A 15,244-nucleotide genomic window follows, 5' to 3' on the forward strand; every position below is an offset into this window, starting at 1 on the left:
TTTTTTTTAAATATAAAAACACCTTGCCTTTTCATGGCTTGTTGTGATCCTGTCTAAAATAAAGTTCAAGCACCAAACCAAAAATGCATATGGCTTCATTGCTGAAAAGCAAAACCATCTTCCACTTAAGCTGTCAGGTTTTTAAAAAGACGATGTACAGTATAGTTAACTGTTTATAGACCTTAAGAGCCTTTAGAAGAGTGACTCCTTGAAACGATTCACCGGCAGAGTGGGGTTGTCCTTCGTAGCCATCACCTTTTAAAGCAGCTGCCTGCACATTAAACAGAAGATAAAAGACTTGGAATGATAAATTGGCAAGCTAGCATCGTGTACTGGATGAATGAATGTATAGTTCATGCGCGCAAATACGATTTTCTGTACATGCTCTCTTACTCGCGTGCAGTAGTACTACCTGCTCCATGCTTCCTGTGCCAAAATAAAAGCATTTATCACAAAACAAAACTCAGCATTATAATCAAATACACATTTTGTCAAAGGGCAGAACAGTCATATTAATAAAAATGTTTAAAAAACAAAACAAAAACAAAACGACTGGAGACAAATTAGAGGACGAGACTCCGGGGTCGTAAAGTCGAAATCACGTAAGTCGTAACCCGGGGACTACTTGTATATTAAATAAATTTACTGTATACACACATATGTGGCTGATACAACAGGCTAGTTTCTTTTTAAATACGGCGGCTCCTTGAGACGCACAAATATGAAAAGAGGCGTAGCTTCTAATTTCAGCAAATCAACAAACACCTACGTAATCGAGTTCCTACGGCCATGTGGGAAAGACCCTACCTCAGAGTAGGAGCTAGAATGGTTATAGAAACTCGAGGTTCTGGTCCTTAGTTCCGACATGTGCAAACACAGAGCAACTGCAGATGGTTCCTACAGTGCTAAAGCGGTTTATTTGAACATTTAGCGATGAAAAATAATGAAAGAACATACAATTCTGATCTAAAAACATTAATTTTGGGTACAACGGTCTGTGGCACAACGGTCTGTCTTGACAAGCCGAGACTGATGCTTGTGCCCCCCCCCCCCGGTAATATGATGTACTAATCACAGGTACGCAACACACACACACACACACACACACACAGATTTGTGAATTTTCCATGGCAGGGCTTTAGCAAAGCACATGTAAAATCACATTGACTCCAGAATCCCGGTATTAGGATCGAGCATTTACGTCACAGCAACGGGGGATTATGCGAGATTTGCACAACGCAGCCATATTGGAAGCACGTCTGCATCACGGGACATTTAAACTTTAAACGGCAAATACAATTCAACTACGAGTGCCAAAGATGGAAAAAAGTAAGGAAAACTTGCCAGTTCGATACAGAGACAAACTTGTTACCACGGCCAAGGACAGCTATGTGAGCAAACTTAAGGATGTGAACAATGTTGACCCTTACGAGCAAGCCGAACACAAATGGAATAAAGATGTCAACAAGCTTCCACCGCTACGCGAAATGGACATCATGCTGTATTTAGTGTTTGGTGTAAGTTACTACACTCATCATCAAATCCGAAACTACAAATCGCTACAAAGCTACGAACAGTTTTGCTGCGGATGGGTGCAGGACCTGCACATTATGACCGTAGCAAACGGCAACACCATCTTTTTAGCAAAGGTAGGCAATGTGTGTTTACATTAGTCTGTGACCACGGATGTATAAATTTTTTGTTGCAGAAAATGTATCCTGTGTACAAATTCTTTGCCACTCTCTCACGTCAACATATTACAGCTTTTTCATTTAGCAACGACAGGAATTATGTCTTATGAAGACAATGCACATGTATCCATGCTAGTTGTTTAGCTGTAGCTATAGCTAACAACAGGCCGACTTAGGGCATAAAGTTACCGCAATTTGCGTAGACAAACAAAATTAACTTACCGGAGTGGAAGTGCATAGAGCAAACTCTGTGTGTAACTGGAGAATCAAACGTTATGCCCTTCCTTCTGATCGAGGCCACCCATGCCATTCTTCGACGTTTTGTAAGTTCAGATATGACCTTTCCCTCGCCTTTTCTCCATGTAGGGATCCGGAAGAAACTCAATGGGGTTCCGTCGAGCTGTACATTCTCTTTTCTATTCGATCGGTTGTTGCAATTCTTTACCGCACAATAATTTCCAACCATTTTTAAATAGCGACCTGTGTTGAAATGCCTCACTGTTTATGTTTCCCGGGGTTCTGACACCGAACTTCCTGCTTCCAAAATGGCGATAGTGGCGGAAACCTCGCGAGTGCCACGTCATACGCTCGAGTCTAATTCACAACACACAATGCACGATACACGTTTGTGACGTTAGTGATGCCTTTCTGACTGCATGTACAAATGAATGACTTGCAGTGTTGGGCACGTTACTTTAAAAAAGTAATTAGTTACATTACTCACTACTTCTTCCAAAAAGTAACTGAGTTAGTAACTGAATTACTCTATAGTAAAAGTAACTAGTTACCAGGGAAAGTAACTATTTCAGTTACTTTAAAAAGAAATTGATGTATGTCAAAGAATTTGAAATTTTCTGCGCAGTATTCGAGTCAGTGGAATAGAGAAGAACAGACAGGTAGTTAACTTGTTAGGTGCTTCAGCAGATTTGAATTGCTCACCACAGATGTCGACAAAAGCTTTACTTAAATTACACATTACATGCAAGTTCTTTCCTTTAATTTCGACAAACTTGAAATAGTGTCTATATCTCTACCTCTTAAAGGACAATTTTTCTTCTGAATGCTCTGCCATCCCGACCCTGTGCATCTGTTTTGCGTGTGTGTTTGCCGCACTCGCTGTTCCGGTTTGCTTTTGAAATCACCGGCTCTGATTGGCTTACCACGACACATGACTCTAACCCTCAGCCAATCACAATCACTTCCATCGCATCTCTCGAGGGGCTGCATTCAGGTAGGCCCGTTTCCCGACAATTCACGTCACCTTCAAAGCGTCTGCCGTCCTCAAGATGGAAGCAGAATTATTGCTGGCTGACAGTGGGAGATGGGAACGAGGCTAGCATCAGGTGTAGCAAACACAGAAACGTTACCAAACTTTGGAAAGCATTGTCTAATTGAATGAGTACGGACAAACAGCTTGGAGTCAGAAGTACGTGCGCTATTCTCGAACCTGAACGCACCCCAAGTCTTGGATGACAAATCAACAGAGCAGAGAGTCGACTCGACACGGCCGGTGGTTTCTTCAATTTATTCAGAGTAAGTAACGCACCGCTTTTGACCGTCATTAACGGTAACGGCGTTGTAACGGCGGAAAAAGTAATTAGTTAGATTACCCCGTTACTGAAAAAAATAACGCCGTTACTCCCAACACTGGTTACGTATTTGTGACTTATTTGTGACGCATTTCTTTCATCATTCAACTCTAGGTACGTACGTGTGACTCCAGGTTCAGATTTGTGACTTTGGTTACTCATTTGTGACTGTGCTGTGGCAGGACTGTAGCAAAAGTCATATCCAATCGCATTACAGCGCACACAAAGTAGGCTAAACATTTGTGATTTAAGTTACACATTTGTGACTCTGGCTACATATTTAGGAATCCGGGGACGCATTTGCAGATAGTTTTGCTAAAATAATTGGATGTCAACTTAATAAACACATTTTTTTTGTGCATTCCACCTGTACACACACACACTTTTATTTGTTCTATCTCTCCCGTTCCTCTCTTTCGGTTACTAGTTATTAAAAGTGGAACAGTATTTGTTCCATACTGTCAAGGTACGGGCATCACGGTTCGCTGAACGTAGTCAGACAGCGAATGCGTTGGAATTAAAAAAAAAAAAAATCTATGTCCTAGTTAGTCCTCCTCTACTCAAGGAGTAGTGGAGGTAATGTGCCTGAACAAAAAACCTACTTTACGGGAAAAAGCTGACAAACACCCAACTAGGAAAGTTACAGTAAGTGAGTGAGTATTTTTGCTCTATTTCAAGAGATGCTTTTTCAGTTTTGGAATCATTTGCACTTTTTATTTTATTTTAGCCAATATAAAAATATATTTTATCTGTGAGTGTGTGTCCACTGGTAATGATTTACCATAAACTGTGTGTAATCCATCATTGAAAATTGTAGTGATCACTTCATTCTCTACATAATTCACCTGCGGAACTAATGTGGGGATGTTGTGTTCCAGAGGGGAACGCTTTTTTCCGGGTCAGACAGACTAGAGACATGAGTGGCTGCCACATTGGCTCAAAGTACCGCCTCTGACTCACACACATCATCCGCTACAGTATCTTTTATATATATATATATATATATATATATATATTTTTTTTTTTTTAAGTTACCAAGGTTCCCAGCTGGCGATTGCTACCTGACTCTAACGGTTACCTCAGTTGATCCCTACGAAAAAGGGTGCGTTGTCTATTTTTGCACCTAAACTCTGGATTAAAGTATGTCAGAACGATAAAAATGTACAAGTATAATGTTTTTTTCTATTTACTTTGCACTTTAATTAGAGCTGCTTTTTAGAACACAAATACGGTGGCTGAGAGTTTTCAGGCGAAATACAAAGTCCAAACACTTTGCAAATAGAAAGAAAGCACGAACCCCAATTGCAAAGGCTTTGCAAGAGAAAAAAAAACACGAATGCAAATTGCCACAACACCATCCCCAATGTGACAACTACACGACTACAAATGGCTCGCAAGACGAATGCAGAAAGACGGCAAGTAGCCACAGCACGACGGCAAGACCATGACCCGGAAGAAAAAAGGACGACACTTTGTATATTGCTATATGTGCTTTGTGACCATCTCTACGGGCCTCCATGAACTGAACTTGCAGCCAGTTAAAAAGGATTAAAGTTGACTCAGCCTCTCTCAATCAAGCAATCTCAAGGCTACAAGTCCATCTCCAAAGACCTGAATGTTCCTGTGTCTATCGTGCGCAGTGTCATCAATAAGTGTAATGCCCATGGCACTGTAGATAACCTCCCTAGATGGGGACGGAAAAGGAAAATTAATGAGAGATTTCGACGAAAGATTGCACGGATGGTGGATAAAGAACCTCGACTAACATCCAAACAAGTTCAAGCTGTCCCGCAGTCCGAGGGTACAACAGTGTCAACCCGTATTATCGGTTGGCGTCTGAATGAAAAGGGACTCTATGGTAGGATACCCAGGAAGACCCCACTTCTGACCGAGAGACATAAAAAAGCCAGGCTGGAGTTTGCCAAAACTTACCTGAGAAAGCCAAAAATGTTTTGGAGGAATGTTCTCTGGTCAGATGAGACAAAAGTCAAGCTTTAAGGGAAAAACCATCAACACAGAGGAAGAACAAGAAAAAAAACAAGGCCTTCAAAGGAATGAACACGGTCCCCACAGTCAAACATGGTGGAGGTTCCCTGATGTTTTGGGGTTGCTTTGTTGCCTCTGACACTGGACTGCTTGACCGTGTGCATGGCATTATGAAGTCTGAAGACTACAAACAAATTTTGCAGCATAATGTAGGGCCCTGTGTGAAAAAGCTGGGTCTACCTCAGAGGTTTTCCAGCAGGACAATGACCCAAAACACACTTCAAAAAGCACTAGAAAATGGTTTGAGAAAAAGCACTGGAGACTTCTAAAGTGGCCAGCAACGAGTCCAGACCTGAATCCCATAGAACACCTGTAAAGAGATCTGAAAATGGCAATTTGGAGAAGGCACCATTCAAATCTCAGAGCCCCGGAGACAAAAGAAGAATGGTCTAAAATTCCATCAGAGCATTGTAAGAAACTCATTGATGGATACCGGAAGCGGTTGTTCGCAGTTATTTTGTCTAAAGGTTGTACTACCAAGTATTAGGCTGAGGGTGCCAATACTTATGTCCGGCATATTTTTGGAGTTTTGTGTAAATTGATCATGATTTTAAAAAAATGCAAGCAAAATAAATGAAGATATTACTACCAAAGTGCAATCATTTTCTGGGAGAAATGAAGCATTATCTGACAGAATTGCAGGGGTGCCAATACTTGTGGCCAGCAGTGTAAATATCTCAGACAATAGCAGAACAACAACAACAAAAAACTTTTTATAGCACAAACTATTGATTGATGAGGGGCCAACTTCATGGAGGTACGCAGTTTTTTTTGTTTTTTTTTTATACTTCCGGGCTGTCCTCTTGCCTTCTTGCTGTGGCTTTTTGCCGTCGTGTTGTGGCTTTTGGCATTCGTCCGTAGGTTCGTGGGTACGTGCTTTTGCCAATTTGCAATGGCACTGTTGGAATTGGGGATCGTGTTGTGGCAGTTTGCATTTGTGCTTTTTTTTTCTTTTGCAAAGTGTTTGCAATTAGGATTCGTGCATTTTTTCTATTTGCAAAGTGTTTGGACTTTGCATTTCGCCTGACACCTCTCGGCCACCTTCCCTAAAACAGCCAATAGAACAAACTTTCAAATGCCGTGATTTAAAAAAAGGTACTGAAGGTTTACCCCCCGTTCCGATGTATGTACCAAACCGTCACTTGTGTGTATCATTACACCTCTGCTAGGTATCCTTTCCTTATCCCCTCCTCACATGGTGTTCCCTCAGTAGGCGAAGACAGTAATGCTACTTGAATTAGGTAGCATATATATTTACTGATGTTTTTTTTTTTTGTATCACTATTGCTCCTGTTTTTCTGTCTTTTCCTCCGGTCTCTCTGTTCCCCAAAACAGTTTTCTGTCCAGATGGTTTATCTGAATAAACAACCCAATATAAGCAACCACAATGGGAGTCAAACTCCCATATAGCACAGTAAAATTGTTCATTTACTGAGATTCCCATTCTCCGTGTCTTAACAGCTGAACAGGACAGCGCGGGAAAAAAATACAGCGATGGAAGCAGTCAGTGCTCGAGGCCCAAATATTTTCATTCACAGCCTGTTTTGAAATCACCAATCATAAAGTCAATTTTTTGTGTCTACTGTTGTTTGTTTGTTTTACAGAAACACATACAGTATATGTGTAGACAACTTACAATAGAAAGGAGGCGCAACTCCTTGCACTCATCCTCAGAGATGACCCCATCTAGCAAAACCCGTTGAGTGCCATTGAGCTCCATGGATGTCAAGGTCAATTTGACGTTGGGATATAATAGACTTCCACCTAAGTAGATAACCAACAGGAAACAGAAATGGGGAGAAAAAGTTTGACATTAATTGCTATTGAATTGCTGTTTGTAAAAAAAAAAAAAATCAAAAGTTAGAATGCATTATTCACCTTTTCATGTCCAAATTCATGCACTTTTTAAAAACTTTCAAGACCAATTTTTACAGTACGTTTTAAATGTTATCCCAATGTTTTTCTTGTTGTTTTTGTTTAACGATCAGGCAGAAATAAAATGTGGCACCTTCTCACAAGTATGCAAACGGCTTCCAAAATGTTCTACTTTCCCAGAGGCTGGAGAAATTTAGTTTGAAAGGTGCCGATTCTGAACCCCTGTAAGAGAGTGCATTCCTGCCGACAGGGAGTATTTTGCGGCAAACTCTGATCACGTCCATTAGCAGTGGTGCCGGTGTAGTGATGCATGCTGTTCGGTGGACACATAAGACAGGCCAAGGACACTTGAAAAATGGTTCTCTTGCCTCCAATTACTAAGCTAAAAAATATCTATATATAGTACATATATATGGCGGAAAACACAGACAACACTGAAAAAGCAGTTTCTGCTCTTGCACTCCTCTTTAAAAGAAACTGCTGTATTTTAAGCCAAAACAACTGATGTTTTTGATAGAACAATATGTCTATATGCTGCCATAGAAGATTCATGGCGCATTAAGCGCCCAAACTATTTTTAATTTGTCCGTTGTACCCTGGATACCCCTGTTTACAGATGTCGCGCAACCGCTTTTGTTTCAACCCAGCCATAAAACGAAGGTAAGTAATTATATTTATTATTCAAAATGCCTGTCATTTTTAGCTTCCAATCATTATTTGATGTCTAATATTTCGTTTAAAAAAAAAAAAAAAACTTCTTTAGAAAATTATTCACTCGCATATTTTGAACTTTTAAACAAATAACGTCACAATGAGAAAAATGGCGTCTGTAAAAAAAAGTCACGGATATCTACCTAATAATTATCACTAAATCATATTTTTTTTGTTACTGTTGCATTTTCTCAGATATGTTAGATGATAAATAATAGATCCAAACAAAGAAAAATGCAAACATTTAAAAGGGTAAATATATGAAAAAGAAAATCCCAACCGCTCCTTGATGTCTGCAATTTCTGCATCGCGACCCGTGTTATTTTACCATGTTTCACCCATAAAATCCGCAAAAAATCCACCTGTGGCCATTCACAGCTGTGCCTTGACACTCAGTGATACATGCGACTTGGAGTTTTTGAGTCGAAACAAGGTAAGTATGCGATAATATCTCGTTAAGGTCATGGCGTCTGTAATTCTGCAGTCGTGTGCTCTCACCTCCAGATAGTGTTTTGCTGTTTAAAAAGATTTTTTTTTTTTTTTTTTTTTTTAAATGCCCTCCTGTTCAAAATTTTTCTTCCCCCAGAAAATTGAGATTTTAAGCTTTCCAAGATGTATCACACATACATATTGGACAATTTTGAAATTTGGCCAAATTGGAGGTCTCAGAGCGGAACTTCAATCACCTGCAAGTACAGTATTGGTGGATCGATTGACGTCACATCCGGTGAGTGTATTGTTTGTTAGCACTGCTACTAGTCGAATTGAATTGAACCTGAGTGTTTTCTGCCGTATATACACTCGCCGGCCACTTTATTAGGTACACAATGCTAGTAACGGGTTGGACCCCCTTTTGCCTTCAGAACTGCCTCAATTCTTCGTGGCATAGATTCAACAAGGTGCTGGAAGCATTCCTCAGAGAGTTTGGTCCATATTGACATGATGGCATCACACAGTTGGTGCAGATTTGTAGGCTGCACATCCATGATGCGAATTTCCCGTTTCACCACATCCCAAAGATGCTCTATTGGATTGAGATCTGGTGACTGTGGAGGCCATTTGAGTACAGTGAACTCATTGTCATGTTCAAGAAACCAGTCTGAGATGATTCCAGCTTTATGACATGGCGCATTATCCTGCTGAAAGTAGCCATCAGATGTTGGGTACATTGTGGTCATAAAGGGATGGACATGGTCAGCAACAATACTCAGGTAGGCTGTGGCGTTCCAACAATGCTCAATTGGTACCAAGGGGCCCAAAGAGTGCCAAGAAAATATTCCCCACACCATTACACCACCACCACCAGCCTGAACCGTTGATACAAGGAAGGATGGATCCATGCTTTCATGTTGTTGACGCCAAATTCTGACCCTACAATCCGAATGTCGCAGCAGAAATTGAGACTCATCAGACCAGGCAACATTTTTCCAATCTTTTATTGTCCAATTTCGATGAGCTTGTGCAAATTGTAGCCTCAGTTTCCCGTTCTTAGCTGAAAGAAGTGGCACCTGGCGTGGTCTTCTGCTGCTGTAGCCCAGCTGCCTCAAATTTCGACGTACTGTGCGTTTAGAGATGCTCTTCTGCCTACCTTGGTTGTAACGGGTGGTCATTTGAGTCACTGTTGTCTTTCTATGAGCTCGAACCAGTCTGGCCACTCTCCTCTGACCTCTGGCATCAACAAGGCATTTCTGCCCATAGAACTGCCGCTAACTGGATATTTTTTCTTTTTCGGACCATTCTCTGTAAACCCTAGAGATGTTTGTGCGTGAAAATCCCAGTAGATCAGCAGTTTCTGAAATACTCAGACCAGCCCTTCTGGCACCAACAACAATGCCACGTTCAAAGTCACACAAATCACCTTTCTTACCCATACTGATGCTTGCTGATGCTGTTGAAGTGAGAGAAAACACCATGGTGAGGTTAAAGGAGCTGTCTGAGGCCTTCAGAAAGAAAATTGTAGACCTTTATGAGTGTGGTAAGGGATTTCAAAAGATCTCAAAAGAATATAAAATCAGCCATTCCACTGTCCAGAAAATAGTCTACAAGTGGAGGATATTCAAAACAACATGCCCAGGTATGGCTGTCCAAGCAAGTTCATACCGAGAGCAGACCGCAAGATGCTAAAAGAAGTCTCCAAAAACCCTAAAATGTCATCACGGGACGTACAGCAGGCTCTTGCTACTGTTGATGTGAAAGTGCATGCCTCTACAATCAGAAAGAGACTTCACAAGTTCAACCATCATGGGAGGTGTGCAAGGAGGAAACCTTTGCTGTCCAAGTAGAACATGAAGGCCAGACTGAAGTTTGCCAGAGTGAATGTAGACTAATACCAGGACTTCTGGAATAATGTTCTTTGGACAGATTAATCTAAACTTGAATTATTTTGACACCAGAACAAACGACATGTTTGACGTAAACCCAATACAGCATTCCAGGAAACGAACCTCATAACAACTATGAAGCATGGAAGTGTCATGGTTTGGGAGTGCTTTCTATTTTATTTTATTTTTTTTACCCTTGTCTTGTGTTAGATATCAGCCTACATTTTTGCTAGTGAATTAAATTTGATCTGTAAAATTACCTTGGCCTGTAAATACTAAACCTTTGCAGTATATTGTTTTCAGGCCAAGACCCGTTTTCAAGTTTGGGTATGTCAAAAGTACCATTGATTTTTGCATACGAAAATTTGAAAACGGGCCAATTCTGACCCCGGCACAATACGAGGGTTATGAGCTGAAGGTAACAAAACAATACAGAAATGGAATGGTATTGCCAAAAGAAACAAAAATATTAATTTTTATCCTCTGCACACACGCCCGGAAAAAGACGAATAGGAAGTACAGTACTGTAACATGTTTGGAACTTTTATTCAAATACAGAAAAAAAGAAAATCCGCTTTCGGATCAGGACTCAGTATTGGCAGGTTTTCAAAATCAGAGGACTCTACCTCAGGTTCAAAATTATGCAATCGGGACACCTCTATTGTAAATGATATAAAGGGGACATGAAATTCCAGGGCTAAAAATGAGTCCCACTCTACGACTGAGCCGAGAGAACTGGGTCCCAGTCGGATTAAACCTCGATTGGAAGAAAGGGTGTAGAGGTCAAGAAAAAAATGTGATGAAAAGAGGAATAAAAGTATTGCAGTAAACCACAGCAAAAGCACATGCATACATACATTATTTGTATCCTGTTTGCTTGATTAAACTCCAAACTACTCACAAACGGGCTGAATTGCACTATACTTGACTTGGGGTTGTCAAACCTCTTAAACTACTGAAATGCAAAGAAAACTGTTTTAGCACAGTTATTTCTATAACACATACAAAAACTGATTTTCATTCAAAATTGTATTTTTTCATTGATTTGCAAAATAAAAGTTAACAAAAACAGCTATAACTCCAACCTCCAGCTCCTAATTTTTATTTTACCTCATTTCCTCACATACTAAATGCCAAATCTCAATTTTAATTACTTAAGAACATAGGAGGTATATTAAAATTGAAGTTAATGTAAACATTTATTCATTTATTTACTTATTTATTTTTAATAACAAAGATAAGTAACATACATTTAGAAAAATGAGTACAAATACAGAGTGAAATGGAAAATATTTTGAAGATTGCGCAAACATTGACTTTTTTTAAATCATAAGGAAATTAATAAGTAGCCTAACATTAATGAACAAATTTAAGTCCAAAGTGCACATTGACAGCTAAGATGTTCTGAACCTCCCCATCAGAGCAAATGAAACTAAATATGAAAAATAAGCCTCTTCAAGTTTTTCATTGCTCTTAAAGATTTGATCCATTTTATGTTGCATTGCCCTTTTTTTGTCTCATCACTTGAACAACCTTTTTTTTTTTTTTTCTGCTGTTCCAGAAAACATGCACATTTGAACCAATCAGTGCTAACTATATTTGCTGATCACATGTTGGTATGACAGCCAATTGAACGGATAAATGAGTCCAGGCGTTTTGCTTTGCTGCGTGTATTCGCACATTGACGTGACTCATCATCATCTGACTCTGATAACTGCAGCAACTGGGGAAACCTCCTTGCCATTCGTGGAATAAAATAAATAATAAATATTGTTGGAAACAGATGATACTACACACTTTATTATGCTTGTTGTTAACACTTGTGTATGTAAATCTGATGTTGGTAGATTGTTTTTTTCTTGGAGATGAAATGCATGTGTGGCATCTTAGCATTTTTTTTTTTTTTCCATAGCGTTTTGACAGGTGCCGTCATATTTTCGGAATCAAGCACCGTGTACCGGAACAGCATTCTGGCCCTGAATCTTATACCGGAACTGCGTTCCTGACCGTTCTGGCCCACTTTCACCCCTACGTCTACCACTTCCAAACATTTGCAAGGACTTGCTGCAAAATTCGAGCATTTTTCAAACCTTGAAAGTATGACAGTAAAATCCAAGCATTTTCAAGGATTTCAAGGATGCGTACGGACCATGATTATTGTTCTTGCTGATGTTAAAATCAGATTTAACCCTTGATGCACGAATTATGAAAGCTTTTGTAAAGATTTCTTTCTGTTGTGTTTTTCTTCTTCTTAGGACATGAAAATAATGTTCAATTTCCTATTTTTCAAAAATAAGATTTTTTTTTTTCATTAACTTACAGACATGTCCAATCCAGAGGACTTCACTCACCCACACTCAACATAAAAAAAGGCATTGCTTCCACACGGGGTTCCCCAGATCTGTTCTCGGCGCTCTTTTATTTTCTCTTTATTTATTGCCTCTTGGTTCTGTTTTTAGGAAACATGGTGTTTTATTTCATTTGTATGCTGATGACTGTCAGATTTATTTTCCAATGGCGCAAAATGTTACTTTCTGTCAACTCATTGAATGCCTAAACGATATAAAGTCGTGGCTTTCACTTAATTTTTTAAGTTTGAATGAAAGCAAGACTGAAATGATGGTGTTCAGACCAAGTAGCCAGGCCTCCCTGAATGTTGACCTCGGTTCATTGTCTCAATTTCTTAAGAACTATGTCAAAAATCTGGGGTTCAAATTTGATTCTGATTTTAAATTTGAGAAGCAGATTTCTTGTGTTGTACGGGATTGTTTTTATCAGCTTCGCCAGATTGCTGAGGTGAAATCTATTGTTTCACGCTCTGATTTGGAGAAATTGATTCATGCTTTTGTCATAACTCGGCTGGATTATGGTAATTCTTTGTATGCAGGCGTTGGTCAGGTTGCACTGGCCTGTCTGCAACTTGTACAAAACTCTGCTGCTCGACTCCTAACTAGAACCCGCAGGCATGAACATATCACCCCAATTTAAGCATCTCTTCACTGGCTCCCAGTACATTACCGGATACATTTTAAGATATTATTATTTGTTTTTAAATGTTTGAATAATCATATCTGTCAGAACTGATTCAGCCTTACAGTCCAACCAAAACCCTCAGATCAGCTGACCACCGGCTTTTAGAAGTCCCAAGATCAAGGCTGAAGCTTAGGGGTGACCGTGCATTTGCGGTGATGGCGCCCAGGCTGTGGAACCAATTACCACTTACTATTAGACAATGGACAGGCCCCTTCACTTACGGATTTTAAATCACGCCTGAAAACATTTTATTTTTCTTCAGCTTTTAATGTGCAATGACTGTGTATGACCTCGTCTTTTATTTATTTTATTTTTTATGTGTTTCTTTTATCTTTGATTGTTAACTTATTTTGCCATTTTATGGTATGTAAAGATCTTTGGACTCCTTTGCGGATTTTTTAAGTGTGCTATAGAAATAAAGTTGATTGATTGATTAATTGTGACTCCTACACTTAAGCACCAATGTCTCTGTTGTTGTCTGGCAGCCACTCATCCTCACTGTTGTCACTACAGTCATCATCACTGAAGGTGGATGGAATTTCCTGTAAACTGCTTTATTCTTTGCTGCTTTTTAAGTTACAAAATAAGATAAAATGCATGTACAGGTAGTCCCCGGGAACGAGTGCCGTTCCTACGCTGGCTATGTAACCCGAATTTCGTGTAAGTCGGAATTAACCCTTCAAGTACCCCTAAATACACCCTCAATCTCAAAATAATTATCCATTTTTGTTTTAATTTTTCAAATTATTCCTTCATGGGAGCTAATGGGCTCTTCCTCGTATGTGTCTTTCTTGTGTGCGCAAACACGTTCTTCTTCATTTGTACATGCGCTCTTACTCGTGTGCGGAAGTACAACCTGCTCTATGCTTCCTGCGCCAAAATAAAACCATGTATCACAAAACAAAAGACAACATTTTACTCACATGCACATTTCGCCAAAGGGCAAAAAAAACATATTAATAAAATAAAGTAAAAATTAAGATACAGTGAGGTACAATAAGGTACTGTTTACGCGACTAAAAAATAAAAAAACATTGAAGACAAAATGGCGGACGAGACTCCGGCATCGTAAAGTCGAAATCACCTTAGTCGCGTACGTCGTAACCCGGGGACTACCTGCAGTAATACAAACTACAGCTAAGATAAAATGCACATAGTCATGCAAACTACAGCTAATCCGCACAAACATGTATACTTTAAATTAACTGCTTATAAATATGACAATTACATACCAACTTATAACCAAAACATTCATTAAAAAGAGTGGGACAGTTATGTAACATCTGTTTAAAAATATTTTTTCCATTTTGCCATGATGTCCACTTGATTGGACATATGGTTAATCATAAATTTCTATATATTATACACAAATATTTCATATTTCAAATAGATGTTATCAGATGTTATCTTTCCCTAGATTTTACTGTATATCATTTTTTTTTTTTTTTTACCACTGTAGCTCTTCGGAGATAGATGTATTGACGGCATATGCAGGCTGTAGTCGACACGGGTGGCAGGTTGTCGGCTATCTTGGATTCAGAGGATATTTACTTGCAGTTACACCACCTGACCACTAAATTGACCCCGATAGAATATGGCAGCAGAGAGTACTCTTGAGGTTGCAGTTAAACCTTAGAAACCAATGCATTTAAGAGAAAGTTAAGTTTCAGTAGCTGTCCACTGTAGTGACTACTATACACCAGAGGGTTAATATTAAACAAAACAATACTCACCTTCTTGTGCAATTAACATGTTTTCCAAATCTGTGGAATCCTTCTTTTTCTCTTCAACCAGAGTTTCAATCTCTTTCATTAGGTTTCCAATTTCTTCAGTAATCCTCACAGCTGTTTCTCTGTCAGCCCTAAAACACATGCAAGGATGAACTGACAGTAACACTGGGGAAAAAAATTAATAAATTGGTGAATTCCATAATTCTTTAATTTGACATTATAGAATCTTGTGAACTTTTTTTTTTTAG

The 15,244-nt window shown here is 39.3% G+C and overlaps 1 protein-coding gene across 2 annotated transcripts in view; it reads right to left on the reverse strand.

Moving 5' to 3' along the window:
- p3h1 (prolyl 3-hydroxylase 1) overlaps positions 1–15,244 on the reverse strand; it is a 67,436-nt gene that overhangs the window by 20,540 nt on the left and 31,652 nt on the right. For both annotated transcript variants that reach the window (XM_057846047.1, XM_057846046.1), the window contains exons 8-10: positions 15,000–15,127; positions 6,963–7,090; positions 182–271 (exon numbers count right to left, since the gene is read on the reverse strand). In XM_057846047.1, coding sequence (XP_057702030.1) covers positions 182–271; positions 6,963–7,090; positions 15,000–15,127 — 346 coding nt within the window. The remainder of the gene's footprint in view (positions 1–181; positions 272–6,962; positions 7,091–14,999; positions 15,128–15,244) is intronic.

This window comes from Corythoichthys intestinalis, chromosome 9 (assembly GCF_030265065.1).
Source record: "Corythoichthys intestinalis isolate RoL2023-P3 chromosome 9, ASM3026506v1, whole genome shotgun sequence".
NCBI classification, from domain to species: Eukaryota; Metazoa; Chordata; class Actinopteri; order Syngnathiformes; family Syngnathidae; genus Corythoichthys; species Corythoichthys intestinalis.